Here is a 21,724-nt window from a genome sequence, read left to right on the forward strand (position 1 = left end):
CACAACACCAAAGCCTACAAATCTTCATCTCTGCACGGGGAGGCTGCGGTAAAACCTTCCTCCTCAATGCCCTCCTAGATGCTGTGCGGAGTCTGGAACCCGGCGGCTGCATTGCCCTTGCCATGGCCACCACTGGCATTGCAGCGCAACTCCTTCACCTGGGCCGAACACTCCATTCCCGTCTGAAAGTTCCTCTCCAGCTCACAAAGCACACAACCTTGAACATTACAGCACAGAGCAGCCTGGCCAAACTACTGCGCCGCGCCCGCCTCCTCCTCATTGACGAAGCCACCATGATGCACCGCCACCTGCTGGAAGCACTTGACCGCTCACTGGAAGACCTACTCCAGAAGCCAAACACTCCATTTGGTGGCAAAATTATTGTCTTGGCTGGAGACTTCCGACAGTGTCTCCCAGTCATTCCCAGGGCCAATGACAGCCAGATTATTGACAGCTGCCTCAACAAGTCCACACTCTGGGAAAAATTCTCCATCTTCTCCCTCACAGAAAACATGCGCGTCAGGGCCAGCGGCAACCCACAGCTGGAGAACTTTGACACGTGGACCCTCAGCCTTGGCGATGGCACAGCTAATGACGCCGACAACTATGTCTCCATCCCTGACAACATGCGTTTCCACATCCAACCTAACACCGCTTGCGACAGTGTCGCAGAGGCCACATCAATGCTCGCATTTTGCAACACAGTGTTTCCCGACTTGCCTAACAACTACACACGCACTGACTGGCTCCACGGAAGATCACTCCTTGCCCCTACCAACAAACAGGTTGACACCATCAATGACATCATGGTCACCTGGATGCCTGGTCTGCCAACCAAACTCACCAGTGCTGACTCCCTGGTTGACTACCAAGACGTTATGCGCTTCAGTAGTGAATACCTCAACAGCCTCTGCCCCAGTGGATTCCCCCGCCACATCATCACCCTCAAGCCCGGCATGCCATTGATGCTCCTCCGCAACATCTGCCCCAAAGACGGACTGTGCAATGGCACCAAACTCTTCTTCCAGCGCTCCCTCAACAACAAACTCCTCCTGTGCACAATTGCTGCCACACAAAAACAAGTCTTGATCCCTCGCATAAAGTTCCTTCCTCAACCTGCACAGTTCCCTTTTGACTGGGCCAGACGGCAGTTTCCAATCCGCACTGCTTTTGCCACCACCATCAACAAGTCGCAAGGACAGACCCTCACAAGAGTGGGCGTGTGGCTACAGTCCCCTGTCTTCAGCCACGGACAGCTTTATGTTGCCAGCTCGAGGACGGCTAACCCAGCAGCCCTGACGTATGCCATACCACACCCCACTGAACACACTGCTAATGTGGTTTTCAAACAAGTCCTACTCCCACATTGAGGTACACCTCTTGCATTCTTCCACATGCCATTTGTACATGCTCTACACAATACTCACTACCTACCACATCCTACACTCATGACTGTCTTCACTGTCACATGCTCCATCGTGCACGTCTCACATTCTGAACTTCCTTCCCGCCTTCTGTCTTTCTCCCATTGTAAAGCCGCTGTCATGCATGACTCTCTGCTCAACTTCTGCCCATTGCACCTTCCCTTCATGGACACATGCTCCTTCCCCAAAAGGTACGCCTGCTGCTTTCTGACATGTGCCACTTCTCATGCATCTACTTAACTGCTACTCACACTCCCGCACTTCCCCACTTCACACATCTCCCTGCATTGCCTCTACACCACAGCCGTTGCAGACACCATCTCACAGCTGGCCTCCATCACCTGCCATGTCACCCGCACCTTTCCGCCATTCTGCTGGCCCACTCATCACAACCTGCACAACCTGCCGGCCACGCACCTACTTCCCTCCACTCACGCATTGTCCCCCTTCAGGTGAGGCCCATCCATGCACCAATCCTTCCTCATAAGTCTACCCAACCAATACTGATGCTGCATACCACTTCACACACATATCACTGCCTTCCTCTCACAACATCCCCTTTCTACATGTCACAGTGTGTACTTGCTTCCTAACCACTCTGTCCCTCACATTCCGCAGACCCAGCCTTCACGCTCTCTACAGCGTCTTGCCCCGCCACCTTCCTCACATCATGGACATCACCATCTTCCCCACTCAGGTACATCCATTACTTTCTGCCATGTCTCATGTCAGCCCGCACACCCAACCTGCCAAGGGCCACTAACCCACACCAAATCACTGCCTTAACTGTTTCATCCTCAATGCTGCCCATACACATCATGTCCTTCTCCCCACCTCCTCTCTACCTCCCCTTCTGCAGCCCCTGCCTTGCATGCCATCGCTGCACACGGCCTCCCTGACAACATTCCGTCCTGCGGAGGGACTCCATCACAAAGCAGGTACATGTCTTGCATTTTCACCTGTACCATATCTCACTCACCTACATCCCGCATGCAAGCACTTCACCACCACACCACTACCGTACCTTTCACCTCTTCCATGGCAGACATGCCACACTGCGTGCTTGACTCCTGCCTTCTCCTTTTCCCCCCTTCCGCAGGCCCAGCCATGACAAGCTGCCCTCATCTGCACGTTGCCAGTGCCTCCACCTGCTCCTACCACCAACAGCATTGTCTACAAATACAAACTGCTCCTTCACGTTCATGCAAATAAACTCCTCCGTTCTTCACATGCACTTCGTCTATGTCTTCTATCTCACATGGCGGCACTGCCTTCTCACATGTAATCACAACTATTCTTCTGCAAATATCCACTCCCATGACGTAGCCTGCAGCAAGCACACAGCCCCGCGCAGCGGATGGGGTCGAGGGGGGCGAAGCCCCCCGAGACTCTAGTATTAAATAAGGCTAAAGTGGTTAATGTATGTTTTATAATATAATAATGTATATCTGCAAAGAAATCTGATTCCGGATAAGCGGTTGAAGATGGACGGACGGACGGACGGACGGACGGACGGACGGACGGACGGACGGACGGACGGACGGACGGACGGACGGACGGACGGACGGACAGACAGACAGACAGACAGACAGACAGACAGACAGACAGACAGACAGACAGACAGACAGACAGACAGACAGACAGACAGGGTACTGATGATCTACAAGCTGATAATACATAGCAAACCGAAACATCGTCAGCTTGTCTGTTAGATAAAGCGGATGCCATGTCTTTGTGTCCGTCTGTCTAGCCGGGTTATGTCCGAACGGCCATGTTTGCCACAGACACTTTTACATACAGTAAAACATTTCAGTACATTCTTGCAGCACTGACCTTGCTCAAAGATGCGGTAGATGCGGTTGGTCTTGGTGAGCAGCGCGGCGTAGCTGATGCTCATGCCCAGGCCCAGGAAGATGCGGCGCAGCGAGCAGATGCCCACGTCGGGCGTGGAGATCATCAGGAAGGTGGTGGCGTAACAGAGGAAGATGCCCGTCAGCAGCACGTAGCTCAGCTCGCGGCCCGACGCCTTGACGATGGGCGTGTCGTTGTAGCGAACGAACGTCAGCACCACGAACAGCGTGGCCATGATGCCCGCCACAGAGATGAGCACGGGGATCACCGCCCACGGAGAGCTCCACTCCAGCTGCAATGAGGAGTAAAAAAAAAACATTTTTATAAATAACAGATCCATCTCACAACCAGAGGTGGATTTTTTTAGTTGAGTAAAAGTATCAATACTGCAATGTAGAAACACTCTGTTACAAGTGAAAATCCAGAATTCCAAATTTACTTAAGTACGGTAAGTATGGGTATCAAAATGCACTTAAACTACCAAAAGTATTAAGTACTCATTATGCAGAATGTCCCGTTTCAACTAGTTTTCAAATGTATAAAATGTACACAAATCTTTTGAAAATAGCTACAAGCTCACAATGCGTCGCATCGCGTCACATCGCGTCACATTGTGGGCTTGTAGATCTGCTGATGGGGATGGGCACACAGGCTCACCTTAACGATGGGGATGGGCACACAGCCTTACCTTAACGATGGGGAGGGGCACACAGCCTCACCTTAACGATGGGGATGGGCACACGGCCTAACCTTAACGATGGGGATGGGCACACAGCCTTACCTTAACGATGGGGAGGGGCACACAGCCTCACCTTAACGATGGGGATGGGCACACAGCCTCACCTTAACGATGGGGATGGGCACACAGCCTTACCTTAACGATGGGGATGGGCACACAGCCTAACCTTAACGATGGGGATGGGCACACAGCCTTACCTTAACGATGGGGAGGGGCACACAGCCTCACCTTAACGATGGGGATGGGCACACAGCCTCACCTTAACGATGGGGATGGGCACACAGCCTTACCTTAACGATGGGGATGGGCACACAGCCTCACCTTAACGATGGGGATGGGCACACAGCCTTACCTTAACGATGGGGAGGGGCACACAGCCTCACCTTAACGATGGGGATGGGCACACAGCCTCACCTTAACGATGGGGATGGGCACACAGCCTTACCTTAACGATGGGGATGGGCACACAGCCTCACCTTAACGATGGGGATGGGCACACAGCCTCACCTTAACGATGGGGATGGGCACACAGCCTCACCTTAACGATGGGGATGGGCACACAGCCTCACCTTAACGATGGGGATGGGCACACAGCCTTACCTTAACGATGGGGATGGGCACACAGCCTTACCTTAACGATGGGGAGGGGCACACAGCCTTACCTTAACGATGGGGATGGGCACACAGCCTTACCTTAACGATGGGGAGGGGCACACAGCCTTACCTTAACGATGGGGATGGGCACACAGCCGGTGTGATTGGCGTTGGGTCTCAGGTCAAAGCGACACATCTTGCAGCTGAAGGTGTCGGCCTGGTACTGGTAGCCGTCACAGTTCTCACAGTGCCAGCAGCAGGGGATGCCCTTCACCGTCTTCTTCCTCTGGCCGGGCCGACACGGCTGGCTGCAGATGGACGAAGGAACCTCCAGGCTGCCGGACGGCCACTGCATCTCGTTGGTCTGACGGGACGGGAAAGCGTAACGGGAATAAAGGACGAGCATAAGTGCCATTGGTCGTGTACAGAGGAGGATTACCCAACGGGCCGCCTGGGCCCAGGGGCCCCTGAGCTAGGGGGGCCCCTGAGCTTGAGCCTTTTTTTTTTAATAAAAAAAAAAATGTAACATATTTTTTTAACAATTTTAACATAAAAAAAACCTAATAATTTCCCTTATTAACCGCAATATAACCGAACAATTTCTTTGTATTTAAGTTATAGGTAAAACATGCATTATATTAGCCTATCTGCCGCCGTGCACAGACGTTTTTAACCGAAAAAAATCCTATTAATTTCCATTATTAACCGAGATTTAACCGCAAAAAAATTGCGCGCGCTTTGCTGCGCGCGCGTGCACCCACGGAAGGGGGCGGGGGGGCCTTTTGCGTGTCTCGGCCCAGGGGCCCGTTTCTTCCTAATCCGCCTATGGTCGTGTATAGTGTTGATTTCGTCGACTTAGAACTATGACGAAAAATGTACGTTGACTACCTTTTTTAACTGATGAAAACCAAATAAAAACTAAGCTACGATGACTAAAACTAAGATTAAAGATATTGACAATTCAGCCTAGACAAATTTTGATTATTATTACAAAACTTCATTAACCACTTCAGCCCTGTATTCATTTCGGCCATTTGAAAATAGCAGATCTACAAGCAGATCTAAAAATAGAGCGCCGAAGTCCAGAACGAACATTTTCGTCCAATATGTGTGTGTGCGTGCGTGCGTGCGTGTGTGGAGCTATAAGTTTACAATTAGGAATAAATCAGGTTATAGGTTTAGGATTAGACATTTAGAGGTTTAGGTTTAGGGGTTGGAATTAGAGTTAAACATGATTTATACTTTGTTGCCAATGCACCAAATGATAGCAGATATACAAGCTCAGAACGTGTCCAAAAATTAAAAAAAATATCCTGACAAAATATAGTAATGGGCTACAAACCTGTGTGTGTTTGTTTGTTTGTTTGTTTTTGTGTGTGTGTGTGTGTGTGTGTGTGTGTGTGTGTGTGTGTGTGTGTGTGAGTGTGTGTGTGTGTGTGTGTGTGTGTGTGTGTGTGTGTGTGTGTGTGTGTGTGTGTGTGTGTGTGTGTGTGTGTGTGTGTGTGTGTGTGTGTGTGTGTGTGCGCGTGCACGCTCTGTTGAACTATAGGTAAACACCAGAGGGGAAACATTCTATATGTCATAGTCTATTTAGCTACAGTCGGTAGCAACAACAGGTGTGGTGTACAGATTGTATGTATCTGAGATTAAATGTCAATTACATTTTGTTTATCAAAGGGGGCTATTTTATACTTTAAACATTGTTTAAAAACAATGCAGAAATAGCCGATCTGCAACCTAACCACACACCATTGTGACCTCATCTGATCCTTTTGACAATTTGTATTACGTTTGCATCTTTGAAAATGTTCTTCAATTTGACCAGAACATGTTCTGTTGACATCCTACAGATGACAGTCAGTGGGAATAATGTTATTGACTATTCTAGGCGATGACATCATCAACCAACGACATCACAATGTCATCATCACAACCACGTCCTTTAAAATGAAATGTTAACTAAACAAAATGTCATTCAGCAACTTTTACCTACGAAGCCAGCTGCCTGTAGGAACCTTTAAACCGTATTTGTCAACACTTCTGAACACACTGAACACACTGTCTGCTGTGAAGGACGGAGGATTATCACAACCTGCCTGGACTGGAGATCAAATCACTGTCAACAGTCACCGGCTTGCTTGATTGGCCAAACCCAAAACTCATCGACTTTGTGGATTTGTCAAACTTTGTGTGACATTCGTACCACTGTCTACAACTCTACTGTTACAGAGCAAGAGTCAAACTACGGTGTGAGAAATGTTCTGCTGGACGCTGCATCCGAGTAGAGGAACAAAACAACGTGATTATGCTGCTGTTGCAGTGGAGCAGGAGGTGTACTGCTTTGGAAGATTCTATGAAGGCAACACAGCTCAGATTGGTGTCAATGTTTTAAACACAGTGTCTTTATGCTGGAGGAAGTTGTCTCCAGTGACAACTGGAGGAGGAGAATGTCACCTTAATGTTCCCTCCAGACGTGGGGGCCACACAGCTGTACTGATTGAATATATATACATCTGGGGAGGTTTTCCTTACTGCAACGTTCTTTATGCATTTGATGTCGACGCCCACAGATGGTTCAAACCTGAGGTGTCAGGAAATGTTCCAGAGGGGAGGAGCTACCACTCAGCCTGTGTCTTGGGGAAGGTCATGTTTATCCATGGAGGAAGCATCCAGCATTATAGACATAATGACACCTACAAGTTGGACACCAACACAATGGTCTGGTCTTTAATTAACACCAGAGGAACTCCTCCACCTGTTACATTATATCACTCTGCCACCATCAACGGGACAAAGATGTTTGTATTTGGGGGCTGGGGGGCCCATGGGCTCCTTTACAACAACATCATCAGAGTGTTTGACACACAGACCAACAACTGGCTGAACACACCTTCTACACAGCTTCCTTCAGAAGAACGCTATGATCATTCAGCCTTTACCTACAATGGAGAGCTGTATGTATATGGTGGTCTCAACAGGGACCAGAAGTTCCATGATATGTGGAAGTTAAATCCAGAGACATTCTCCTGGAAGAAAGTTGAGCTCAAGGGGAAAGGACCGGGTCCAGTGAATATGATGTCCTGTTGCATGGTGGGAGATCGTATCATCCTCTGTGGAGGAGGTAACAAACCCAGTGACCTGATCATCTTAGACTTGAGTCCTAGTCTTAAGACGTTATGTAAGCTATCAGTTATTCAGTACGATCTGAAGCAGTCTGAACTCCCACACAACCTCAGGTGGGAACTGGCAGCCATGACTACCAAGACCAACCGTAAAAAGTTATCCAATAAAACAAACAAACGAACGAACAGACAAAAAAAAAACGATGACTCGTTGGCAGAGATTCATAAAGCACAGATGACTTGAGCACAGTCCATAATGCTCTTCTGTATTTTACAGTGGAACCATTAATAAGAGCTTCTTGTTTGGTACCTGCACCAAATGATCACCTTTTGATTGATGTTTGTGATCAACTAGAAGCTCGCCCCCGCTACGCGGGGGCTCGCGTCTAGCCCGCGGCCACGCCCACGTAGCGCCCGCGGCCACTTGGCAACTCATATAAGTGGCGTAGCGTCATGAGGGTCAGTGGGGCCGTGGCTCGGTCAGTGAAGACCCTGTAGTGCGGATGATATGTGGCATAGAGGGGCAGATTGTAAATCCCCAGAGGAAACATCCGTGGGCTACCATTGGTTCAGCGATGTGTGCGGTCGCCCTGCGGCCCCTCCTCCTCCACCAATGTGCAGTATTGAGAGCCCTGACGTCACAACAATTGGAGCGATGGGCACTGCACTGTGGTTGGTTAGGGTACACCTAGGGCCCAGGTAGAACCCAGTTAAAGCCTGCATGGGCAAACCCAGGTAGGACCCGCCTTGGTCCCACATAAACATGGGTAGTTGGGGCCCACCTAAGGGCCAGGTAGAAGCTACTTATAGCCTGCATGGGCATCGCAGTTGGGACTGAAGTGGATGCCGCTGACATTGCTGACATGGGGTCCATATGGTTTAGCCCACCTTGAAACCATAATATGGGAACTACGCTGGCATGCTGGCTGTAATGCAAACGCTGCATCATACCTGCAGTGTGTAGTTTGATGTTGTGTGTGTAGCAGATATACCTGCAGTGTGTAGATCAATGTCCATATGAAAGTCAATGCCCAGCAGTGTTTTTTTTTCCCCAGCAGAGTTTCTAGTGTCTCTGTCTCTCTCTGGAAGAGGTTGCACATGAACTCTGCAGCCGCACTGAGGCGCTCCAACACAAACACTCTGACATTAAGCTGCTTCACACAACAAACATCAGCACGACGCTGCTGTTTGTCCAAAAGACACAATATCTCCTCTCCCACCGACGTCATGTGTTCATTTATCGACAGCCGTACAGACTCCTTTTGACACATTTTACCTCGTTTATCCAGCTCTCACTGACTCATCGGGCTGTTATTTTGCTGCGATCAAGTCAACGATGTGAGAGATTAGCAATCACAGACGGACGGACAGGGGGTGAAACATAGTCTTGCGCCATGCCTTTCGGCCTGGCGGAGACAATAAAAAAAGGAAAGTAAAGGAAATGAGCATTTCTGCAACAAAAGTAGTCAACAAACTATACTATGAAAACATGGGCCACATTGTCAAAGAATGTAAGAAAGAGGCAATCATGTAGAGAATAGCGATCTACAAGCTTACAAAGCCTCTCAACGTGAGGCGTTTTGAGCTTGTAGATCGGCTATTTTCACAATATGTACTTGTGGAACGGAGTCAAACAGAATGGGGGGGTCCCCAGATCAAGTAGGTTTATTTGGGGGGGGGGGGGGGGTGGCGTGAAAGGGTTGATAAGCACTGCTCTAATCGGAGCGAAATTATCTGAAATTACTACATGACCATAATGCAGCCTAACATGCGTTGCACGGGGCGGTCCTGCCATTACGTTAGTTACTGTAGTTGCTGTGGAGCTACATAGTTCTCCAGAAGACACACACAAACATACACCATCTAATGGACTAACTGAGCAGCAATATTGACATTCACCACACGAACGTGCATTGTTGACAAAGTGATTGCACAGCCGCTGCAGGCATGACAACCACGTTAGCGTTAGCGACATGGCAGCTATCACAGCGGCCTGTCCGTCGTCGCTGGGACTGACTGTGATGGCTACAGCAGTAACAGCAAGCTGTCTGCGATGCCATTGTCTGGAGACTGCTCTTAGCGTGACACGACCAATGAGAGTGAGCGCTGTAGTTGTTGCTAAGATACGGTGGCGTCTCTGCCCCATAGCTTGTAGATCTCTCACGCATGATTGGCGTAGGCTGCGTTGCCAGGTCTGACTGTTTGTATAAGCGATTTTGGGCTTATTTGGGTGCACTTTTGGGCTCGTTTCCATAGACCACGGCAGCGCTTATTTCTTTCCCGTGACCGATGTGGCAAAAAAAGTGCAAAACGAACCATCCGGAAGTAAATTGCGAGATGAAATATATAGCACTTTTTGATTATTAGAGAAGGAGACACATGTGAAGGTTGAAAATGAAAGGTAGGAGATTATATAGTTTTTCATGAGGGATTTTTGTAGCAAGTTGTGAGAGAATTGGGCCACTCCTGTGGGCGGGGGGCTGATTAGAACCATTGGGGTTTGAAAGGAGACGCTCTCTGTTTGAGTGGAAAGATAACGAGACCCAGTTAAAGTCTGATGTTCCAATATAATAACTGTATCTGTTGTTTAACAGTAAATAGGTGATCACCACAGCTCAGTGATGTCATGTTGTAGTTTTCCATCCACCGTGATATTACCAGTCTTTCCACCTCGGAGGAAAGCCTGGTATGTGTTACTAAAGACCTGTGTGATCCGGTCTAGGCCACGCCTACTGAAAAAAAGAAAGACAAAATAATTCTCTTTCCGGATTGTCGCGATCTGGTTTTGCGGTGCGGCTTTGTTTTGGTTCCCCAATCCCTTTTTAAATGGAATAGAAATTCCCTGTGGGAAAATACAGACGCTAAATAGTCTCTGGAAAGTACATTCACATTTATAATAAAAAAATAAGCTAAACTACGCCGCATCAAGGATTTCATTAGGACGGACCTATTTTGGGGTGAAGTCTTTAAGGATTGTCGCGATCCGGTCACCTGATGACGCGGATGACGCGCCTGGTGGCGTAGGGCTACTTCCGCTCCCGACCGGATCATAGACCCGAAAAGCTTTGCTTCCCAGGCTAAGGTGACCATATACCAGAAATGGTAGCATGCTCCCCGCTTAACTCCTCCTGCCCAACACTGCCTGCTGACACGCTGACACAGACTTTTACTTGTAACAGAGTAACTAAGGTGAGAACCAGGTATACTTAATGAACTGGTCCACATAAAAACATAGTTTTAACAATTTCTGTACACTTTTTTGAAATGTTGAAAATCTTCCTCCTAACTATAATACCTGATGATTATGTTTTAAGGGAGGAAAAATCACTGAAAATCACGGCACCCCGTCTTTAAGATTCCAAACTTGTTGCGAGGAGTTTAGAATCATTATACCACTCATCAATGTCTATGAGATATTCAGGCATGTCACAAAAGATATGTTGACGTCAAAGATCATTCAGATAAATCAGACAACCAGTGGTGGATTACATTACATTACATTACATTACATTACATTACATTACATGGTGGATGACACAATATTGTTTTACATTGACTTAAATACATACGTCTAAGTACAGCTGGTCGGTCCAGTGTCCGATGATCTTGTACTCGGTGCTGTAGTTATTGATCTGGTATTGGTAGATCTCATAACGACCCGGAGCGTCTCCGTTCACGTTGAACACCACGGGAGTGCCTGCAATCCCTGAGGAAACAGAATAAAAAGAAAGGAGGAAAAAAAAGAAGTAAATCAGACACCGTTTTTTTTTGCTTACTGCAAACCACCAGCCTGCTGAGACGGCAAAACGGCCCAAACTCTCTCTCACACACACTGGTTATTGTCTGCAAGTCCAGCATTCACCTTGGTGCTGAGCAGCCAGTCCATACAGTACAGTACCTCTGTATATGAGTCTAAGAGTCTGTGAGTCTATGAGTCTATGAGTCTAAGAGTCTGTGAGTCTATGAGTCTATGAGTCTATGAGTCTGTGAGTCTATGAGTCTATGAGTCTGTGAGTCTGTGAGTCTGTGAGTCTGTGAGTCTGTGAGTCTGTGAGTCTGTGAGTCTATGAGTCTATGAGTCTGTGAGTCTATGAGTCTATGAGTCTGTGAGTCTGTGAGTCTGTGAGTCTGTGAGTCTAAGAGTCTGTGAGTCTAAGAGTCTGTGAGTCTAAGAGTCTGTGAGTCTAAGAGTCTGTGAGTCTAAGAGTCTGTGAGTCTAAGAGTCTGTGAGTCTGTGAGTCTGTGAGTCTAAGAGTCTGTGAGTCTAAGAGTCTGTGAGTCTGTGAGTCTGTGAGTCTGTGAGTCTAAGAGTCTGTGAGTCTAAGAGTCTGTGAGTCTGTGAGTCTTAGAGTCTTAGAGTCTGTGAGTCTGTGAGTCTAAGAGTCTGTGAGTCTGTGAGTCTAAGAGTCTGTGAGTCTTAGAGTCTGTGAGTCTGTGAGTCTTAGAGTCTGTGAGTCTAAGAGTCTGTGAGTCTGTGAGTCTGTGAGTCTAAGAGTCTGTGAGTCTGTGAGTCTTAGAGTCTGTGAGTCTGTGAGTCTGTGAGTCTTAGAGTCTGTGAGTCTGTGAGTCTAAGAGTCTGTGAGTCTGTGAGTCTAAGAGTATGTGAGTCTGTGAGTCTGTGAGTATGTGAGTCTGTGAGTCTTAGAGTCTGTGAGTCTGTGAGTCTATGAGTCTGTGAGTCTGCGAGTCTAAGAGTCTGTGAGTCTGTGAGTCTAAGAGTATGTGAGTCTGTGAGTCTAAGAGTCTGTGAGTCTGTGAGTCTAAGAGTATGTGAGTCTGTGAGTATGTGAGTCTGTGAGTCTGTGAGTCTAAGAGTATGTGAGTCTGTGAGTATGTGAGTCTGTGAGTCTGTGAGTCTATGAGTCTGTGAGTCTATGAGTCTGTGAGTCTGCGAGTCTTTCCTTTGCTTTAAAGATGAATTATAGGTTTCTCTTTTTTGTACGATGCACTGAAATGAAATGATGCCAGAGTATATGTATAGACTCTGATCTCTCTCTCTCTCTCTCTCTCTCTCTCTCTCTCTCTCTCTCTCTCTCTCTCTCTCTCTCTCTCTCTCTCTCTCTCTCTCTCTCTCTCTCTCTCTCTCTCTCTCTCTCTCTCTCTCTCTCTCTCTCTCTCTCTCTCTCTCTCTCTCTCCGATGATGTCACTGGTAGGCAGGTTTCTGAACTGTCCACAGCCCCTCCTCTGAAATGAGTAAACAGAAACGCTGCCATATTATAATGAGTGACGACTATCACTTCATAATGCTGTCTGTCTGTCTGTCTGTCTGCCTGCCTGCGCCTGTCTGTCTGTCTGTCTGTCTGTCTGTCTGTCTGTCTGTCTGTCTGTCTGTTTTTAATCGCCCTGAAGGGCTTTAAATTTCAATAATGACTACCTCCCCATGCATTATCCCGCTTATTACACGGCTACTTAATAAATACATAAATACATTTACCCAAAAGTAACAACAAAACGAAGTATTTCCTTGCTTACGGCAATGAAAGTATTACATAAGTATTGGGCTGGGCGGACAAGTTCGCCTCGCAAAAACAAATGACGAAATGGAAAAAAACTCGCCCCAAAACACACTCGCCCCCCATTCTATTTACTGCCGATTTGCCTGTAATACCGCCGGATTTGCCCCGGGCGACTGTGTTTTGGGGCGAGCGTTTTGGTATTCCCCCGTTGTTGTGCCACGATAAACAAGGAAGCGCAGTGGATCAAATAGAATGACTTCTCGGTTATTGCATCGTCTATTTCTCACTTCAAATGTTTTCAAAAACATTCTTGAGAGCAACGTTTAGTTGTAAATGACATTGTTTGTTTGTTTACATGGCTGTCATGTTGGATAAAGCACCAAGCAGCACAGGTTGACATGAGCAGGTGTTCTGAGTCTCTGATTACACAGCGGTCCGTTATAGAGCTCATCGGTCATTATCCAGAAATAATGACCGATGACTGACCAATCAGAATCGAGCATTCAACCAAGCCGTGTAATAAAGCATGTTATTTACTTCACTGTTCAGTCATTTACAACTAAACGTTGCTCTCAAGAATGTATTTGAAAACATTTGATACAAGAAATAAACAATACAGTAACCGAAAAGTGATTCTATTTGATCCACTACACTTCCTTGTTTAACGAGGGGATCGTAGCGCAACAACGGCAACAACGGCATGAATACTAAAATGCTCGCCCCCAAAACACAGTCGCCCCGGGGCAAATCGGGCGCTATTATAGGCATTATAGGCAAAAAAAACGATGGGCAAAATATAGAATTGGTGCGCTTCTTCCGGTTACCGTATGGAATACTTTCATTTGTTTTCCGAGGCGACCGTGTTCGCCCAACACTTTCATTGCCGTATGCAAGGAAATACCTTTTTTTTTTTTTTTTGTTACTTTCGGGTCCATTTATTAATTCATGTATTAAGTAGCCGGGAAATAAGCGGGATCATGTTTAAATGGGGCTTTAAAGAGTTAAGTTACGTCAAAGCATTTCCTTCTGAACAAAGGAATAAAAGTTACAAATAAAGAAACACATTGCACTGTTTCCATGTAGCTTTTTAAAACAGCAGCAGCAGCGCTGGAAGCAGCAGAGACAGTAATGTATGGTTAGAGTGAAGCAGAGAGGCTATAATTCACTGCACCGACTTTAAAGGTTCACTTCATTATCTGTTCTCTCTGACCGTAAGAGCATCCCATTGTCTGGGAGGCTGTATTTTATCCTATTGTGTTGGAGGAGGTAGTATCTCTCTCTCTCTCTCTCTCTCTCTCTCTCCTCTCTCTCTCTCTCTCTCTCTCTCTCTCTCTCTCTCTCTCTGTTTAACCAATTAATACCTGGAACTGTGTCATTTTTAGATTTGAGCTAAAAAGCATTATTTTACACGTTGGCTATTCAAAAATAGCAGATCTACAAGCTCGTAGCGCGGCACCGAGTGCCGCACTACGAGCTTGTAGATCTGCTATTTTTGAAAATGTGTGCAAATCTTTGAATATAAATACTTTTAAAGCGAACATTTTTAACTCAAATCTTTGCTTCTGGGGGTCCCTGGAACAACATATTTTGATGGGGGTCCGCGGCCAAATACATATCATTTTGGGGTCCTTGACATGAGAAAGACTGAGCACCACTGATATAGAAACATACTTTTTTTCAGAAAACTGTTGAGATTTAGGAGACATGTAGTAGAATCGGCTTCAGGTCTCAATGGGTTAATTTTCCCTCTGCCTGCTCTGGAATAAAGGCTTGTTGTGTACGGACTTGTCAGGCCTGTAATTAAAGTTCCTAAAACAGACTTTATGTCTCCATACAGGAGCTAAAGTAAAAGTAAAAGGGACTGCAGGGAGCATGTTTATGCCTGCATACAGCAGCTAAACCAGCCTCGTTGGCTGTAAAGTGGCCATAAGTTGCTTTAGAACTAGACAACTTCCGCAAGGCTGAAACTTTATTTATTTTTACACTAACTGTCCTCAGATACATGTTCTAGCGACGCAACGGTTTCAGGGTTTGAAGCTTTGTACCTGTTTTATCCCCCAAGGAGCACATGATGCGCTCCTCAGATGAAGCGTTATGTTGGAGCGCATACAGTGCTTTATATAAGAATGAAAATGTATGAAATAACATTCTTTTTGTTTCCTGAACACAGCCACGGGAGCCGCGGTGTGTACACGGATGCAGTGGTGTAAAGTAATTAAGTACATTTACTTAAGGACTGTACTTAAGTAGAATTGTGAGTCGCAGCTATACGCCGCAGCTATATGCCTCACAGAAACATGGCTGGATGAGGAGATTCCGGATTCCTCGGTGCAACAGGCTGGCTTCACGCTACACCGAGCCGACCGCTCCATAGTAGACTCGCGCAAACAATGCGGGGGCGGTGTTTGTTGTTATATCAACACGAGATGGTGTACTGACGTTAAAGTAATGTCACAAACCTGCACACCGGAGTTGGAGTGTCTGATGCTCATGTGTAAGCCCTTCTATCGGCCGAGAGAGTTCTCTTCTATCATCCTGTCTGTCGTCTATATCCCACCAGATGCCTCAGCTACATCTGCGACACAACAGCTGCATAATATCATCATGGAGGTGGAGAATTCCAACCCGGATGCAGTGGTGTTTTGTCTGGGTGACTTTAATCACGTCTCCCTAAAGAAGGCTCTACCGAGATACAAGCCTCAGATCCACATTCCCACGAGGGAGGATAAGACTTTGGACCAATGTTACTCTGTCATTCGAGAGGCGTATCATGCTGTGGCGCGGGCCCCTCTGGGTAAGTCGGACCACATCACAATCCTGCCGATCCCAAAGTATCGTCAGAAACTGAGGGTGGAAAAACCAACCATAAAACACATCAGGAAATGGTCTCCTCAAACAATAGACATATTACAGGACTGCTTTGATTCCACAGTATGGAGTGACTTCTGGTCTGACCAGGATGATATTAACACCTACACTGACACTGTTACCTCCTATATTCAATTCTGTGAGAATGTCTGTATTACAACTAAATCTGTCACTGTTTACGGCAACGACAAGCCCTGGTTCAATAATGAAGTGAGGGTGCTTTGTAGGAGGAAACATGTCGCTTTTAAGCAGGGGGATTTAGTGCAATATAAAGCATTAAAATATGAATTCCAACGTGCCGTGCTTAAGGCTAAAGCTTCCTACAAAGCTAAACTTGAAAACAAACTTCAAGCTAATGACATCAGAGGTGTTTGGCAAGGGCTGCAGGCGATCACTGATTATAAAACCAAGCACCATGTTCTAGACAGTGACCCCTCTCTCCCTGGGAGGCTCAATGAGTTCTACTGTCGTTTCGATGGTGGAGTTTATCAGCCCCCCTCCTTTTTGGAAGAGCAGGGGGACACACCTCCCACTGTATCAGAACATGACGTCAGAGTCCTGCTCCGCCAGCAAAACACCAGAAAGGCAGCAGGGCCTGACGGCGTGTCGCCTGCCACCCTTAAACACTGTGCCGACCAGCTGGCACCAGTCCTCACTTCCATCTTTAATCAGTCCTTGCTACACTCTATCGTGCCTGCTTGTTTTAAGTCAGCAGTGATCATCCCAGTCCCAAAGAAGAATAACAACATCACCTGTCTTAATGATTATAGGCCTGTTGCCTTAACATCGGTCATTATGAAGGTTTTTGAGCGACTGGTGTGTAGATTAATGTCCAGCATCTCACTTGATTCCCATCAGTTTGCCTACAGGGCAAATAGAAGTGTTGACGATGCAGTGTCCTTGTGTTTGCACTCTATCCTTCAACATCTGGAAACCAGGGTTGTGCCTGTATATGCACGTATCTTATTTGTCGACTACAGTTCTGCGTTTAACACCATCGTTCCTGTTAAGTTGATCCAAACCCTACAGGAACTGGGTGTTAAACAATCCATTTGCAAATGGATTTATGACTTTTTAAGTGACAGAAAACAAGCTGTCAAAGTCGGCAAATTAATCTCACAATCCAAGGTTTTGAACACAGGTGCCCCCCAAGGCAGTGTTCTTTCTCCTTTTCTATATTCTGTCTACACATATTTTTGTCAATCACACACTAATTCTGTCCTGTTGTTTAAATTCGCAGATGACACCTCTGTGGTAGGCCTAATCACAAACAGTGATGAATCTGGCTATCGCAATGAGATAGATGACCTGGTGAGGTGGTGTGAGAACCATAATCTCATACTTAACATCTCAAAAACCAAAGAGTTGGTTGTTGACTATAGGAGAAAGAATAAAACCTTCCTTCCTCCTCTCTCCATAAATGGAGTAGAGGTTGAGAGGGTCTCCTCGTTCCGGTTCCTCGGAACCACCATCCACGAATCCCTATCATGGGAACTCAACACCAGCCTTAAGGTCAGTAAATCCCACCAGCGTCTCTACTTCTTGCGGCAGCTTAGAAAGTTCAAGGTCAGTAAAACAGCTATGATGCATTTCTATAGGTCAGTCATTGAGAGCGTGCTCACCTTTTCCATGCTTGTCTGGTACGGCAATACAACCGCACAGGACAAGACACGGTTGGAGAGGGTTACACGTCAGGCAGCTAGGATAATTGGTTCGAGCCTTCCATCGCTGTCATCACTCTATCCCACTAGATTGGTGAAGAGGGCTAAAAAAATCATAGCCGACCATTCCCATCCAGCCCACTACCTTTTCAATCTCCTCCCATCAGGTAGGAGATATGGCAGCATTGGGAGTAGAACCTCCCGTTTTAGAGACAGCACATACCTCCAAGCAGTCAGGCACCTTAACGACACTCTTGCACTACATACACAAACTAGACGGTATGCACTTTAAGTATGCACTTTAAAAATTGCTACATAATTGCACTAAGCAGTTTCTTCTACTGTCTGTACTGTATACATGAGCCAAAGCTGCAGCTTGGTCCTGGTTTGGTTCTGTTTCTTGTGTCTCTTTTTGTTCTTGTCTTTTGTGCTGTTGTTTATTGTGTCTTGTATGTGAGAGGAAGCACCAAGACAATTTCCTATCAAACTTGTTTTGAAATGGCAAATAAATACTTGAACTTGAACTTGAACTTGAGTAAAACAATGAACCGGATGCGTCTTGTAAAGCGATCGGGGGGTGGATCATTATACTGGAGATGAATATGTTATGATTTTAGAAGGTTACTGAAAACACTCGAAAATCATGGCAGGGGCTTATCAAATGATGCTTTATTTCTGTCAGCGTATAGATGTAAGTGTATTCACTAACAACATATTAACATGTATAATTATAGTCCTGGTGTTGCTCTGTAGCATATGGCTCTGCTGCTTGTATCTGCAGCCTTTCCTTGTTAAATGTGAACGCAGTTTATGAGTGAACACCATCAACCATGAGTCATAGCTCTATCTGGGAGAGAGAGAGAGAGAGAGAGAGAGAGAGAGAGAGAGAGAGAGTGAATAAACAAGTGAGTTTTCCTGACTTGCATAGTGACTTGCCCCCCCCCCCCCCCCCCCCCCCCACATGGTACTGCTGAACCTAGAACATAAATATTCCACCGGCTTCGAATGCTATCAATGCATTGAATGGGAGATTATCAAGTTTTATCAGACCATTGAATGGGCGAAGTAGGCGACCTACTAGCTACCCCGCGATTTGTCAGACCATTCATTGGGCGTAATCAGGAGCTACTGACCTACTTTGGAGGCGGAGCAGTCCCCACAACAATATTTACGATTCTGTCCATATCGGTACATAACTCCAACGGCGCTGAGTAAGCTCAGGCGAGCGTCGCACCGCTCAGGACGGCAACTCGGTCGCTTTAGCTCCCTCGTGGTCCGTCGCGGGGCTCCAGCTCGCCTGAGACTGCGCGCCTCCGTCATGGTCCCAACCAAAACAACCAAAACCAAACCGAAACTGAAGTATTTAAGTCATCTCCGTCGGTAGGTCAGTAGCTCCTGATTACGCCCAATGAATGGTCTGATAAATCGCGGTGGTAGCTAGTAGGTCGCCTACTTCGCCCATTCAATGGTCTGATAGAACGTGATAATCTCCATTCAATGCATTGATAGCATCCGAATCAGGTGAATATTCAATAAATCAATCATAAATGTGTTAAAAAGATAAACAGACTACAGTGTGATTCAGTGCACTGATAGTTAACCATTTAAACGTGTTATACTTGGTTTACCAGACCTCTCCTTTTTTTTCAGGACCAAATCTCTTCAACAAATACAACAGATCTACAAGCTCACACTGTACACACTGTACACACTGTACACACTGTACACACTGTACAGAAGTCACACGGTGACGCTCAACATGTTCAACTCAAACACAAGAGCAGCTTATTAACTGTAGATCAACAATCATTATCATTTACTGAAATGAATGAATGTAATCAAAATGACACAGCTCTCTCTCTCTCTCTCTCTCCTCTCTCTCTCTCTCTCTCTCTCTCTCTCTCTCTCTCTCTCTCTCTCTCTCTCTCTCTCTCTCTCTCTCTCTCTCTCTCTCTCTCTCTCTCTCTCTCTCTCTCTCTCTCTCTCTCTCTCTCTCTCTCTCTCTCTGCTCTGTTCCTGCTCTACCAGGGAGTACTGAATACGAGTAAGTACAGTAAGTACAGTAAGTACAGTAAGTATATTAGTGCATCAATACGGATCATCTTGTTATCAACAGTATCTCTAGTGGCTGGCAGCTCTCTTCTTTCACATAGTCAGCATCCGGTGCTAGAAAGTAACTAAGTACATGTACTCAAGTATAGTATAAGTACTGTACGTTTTTTTTTACTTTACTGGAGTGTTTTCAGTTGTCCGTACTTTTACTTCTACTCCACTACATCTCAGAGGAAAATATTGTACTTTTACTCATTATTTGAAAACTTTAGATGCTAGTTACTTTGTAGATCTTTATTATTATTATTATTATTATTATTATTATTATTATTATTATTATTATTATTATTATTATTATTATTAAAAAACATGCATTAACTAGTTCATCCCTGTATACTTTGGCTATTTGCAGCTTGTAGATCTGCTATTTTCAAAAAATGTGAATTTAAAATACTACTTCTAACAGAGTATATTTTCATACTGTGGTATTGGTACTTTTACTTATGTAATACATGTGAGTACTTCTTTCTTCAACCACGCAGACAGGTTTCTTCTTTCATGTAGTCAGCATGTACAGTAAGGTACAGTAAAGACTTCCAGGAATACATGAGGCTCAAATTATTATTATTATTATTATTATGGACGTTTCACGTTTTTCCTTAAGAAAAGCTTTTAAAAGGCGTCTCCATTCCAGCGGCCACAGACTGCAGGCTCCAGGATGAAGGACCATAACGTTACAGAGCGGATGAAGACGCTCCACTAATGTGTCTGCAGGAGCATTGATTTCCAGGCTGCGTGCGTTTTAACTGTAAACACGCTGGTTCCAGGAGTATTAATAATAACCACAGAACCACACGTTGTGGGTATGTGGGCTAAGGGACTTGTTATTCATCTTATTCCTGTCTTTCTCCAGGGCGCCGCCATTGCCTCTTACAGGGGGCGCCATTGAGTTTTTCCTCTGTCTGCTGCTTCATTGTCTCCGCCAGGCCGAAAGGCATGGCGAGAGAGTATGTTTTACCCTCCGTCCGTCCGTCCGTCCGTCCGTGTGTCCGTGTGTCCGTGTGTGTGTGTGTGTGTGTGTGTCCGTCCTTCTGTCTGCATGTTAACAGCTAATCTCCGCCACCATTGGCCCTGTCGCTGTGAAACTGCACACACACACTCCCTGGATGCCACAGCAGAACCTCTGCCCCACATTTTTCAGATCAGCCTGTCATAGCGCCACCATGAGGCCGACTTTTGCAAAACACATTTTTTGCTATTACTCCTACAGATTTTGTCCAAAAAACACGCAAATCGGTACACAGTACCTATATAGTCATGTGATCAACACGGATCTGTCTGATTTTCCATATTCCATCCTGATTGGCTAAAAATGGCTTCCAAAGTTTGCAGGATTGGTTCATTTTGAACAAAATGCCTCAAATAATGAACGCAGCAGGCGGAGACTTGTGCTCCGAGGAGCACTTTTTCTAGTTCAATATCTGTTCACTTCCTCCCTAGTGAGCTATACTGTCTGCAGGTGTAATGCAAGTAATCAGCATGTTGACAGATTTAGCTTCAGTTTTTGAGGTTTACTTTACTGGAGTATTTCCAATTTTCAGTACTTTTACTTCTACTCTCCACTACAAGTATTTGAAAAATTTAGTTACTAGTGACTTTGTAGATTTTGATTGTTATTACAAAACATACATCAACCACTTCAGCCATATAAATATTTAGGCCATTTGAAGATAGCCGATCTACAAGATCGCGATGCGACACATTGTGAGCTTGTAGATCTATTTTCAAAAGATTTTTTATACATTTGAAAACCTGAAATAGGACATTCTGCCTAATGAGTACTTTTACTTTTGCTACTTTGAGTACATTTAGATGCCAATACTTTTGTACTTTTACTCAAATACATTTTGAATTCCGGACTTTTACTTGTAACAGAGTATTTCTACATTGCAATAT

At 45.8% G+C, this 21,724-nt stretch overlaps 1 protein-coding gene across 1 annotated transcript in view; it reads right to left on the reverse strand.

The window, feature by feature from the left end:
* Positions 1–21,724, reverse strand: part of LOC311053955 (metabotropic glutamate receptor 4-like) — a gene marked incomplete at both ends in the record, with an annotated part of 118,861 nt that overhangs the window by 32,473 nt on the left and 64,664 nt on the right. The window contains 3 exons of the mRNA XM_084069768.1: positions 3,258–3,567; positions 4,739–4,972; positions 11,300–11,436. Of these exons, the coding sequence (XP_083925894.1) occupies positions 3,258–3,567; positions 4,739–4,972; positions 11,300–11,436 (681 nt within the window). The remainder of the gene's footprint in view (positions 1–3,257; positions 3,568–4,738; positions 4,973–11,299; positions 11,437–21,724) is intronic.

Source organism: Gymnoscopelus microlampas, assembly GCF_963454915.1.
Source record: "Gymnoscopelus microlampas genome assembly, chromosome: 10".
Lineage (NCBI taxonomy): Eukaryota > Metazoa > Chordata > Actinopteri > Myctophiformes > Myctophidae > Gymnoscopelus > Gymnoscopelus microlampas.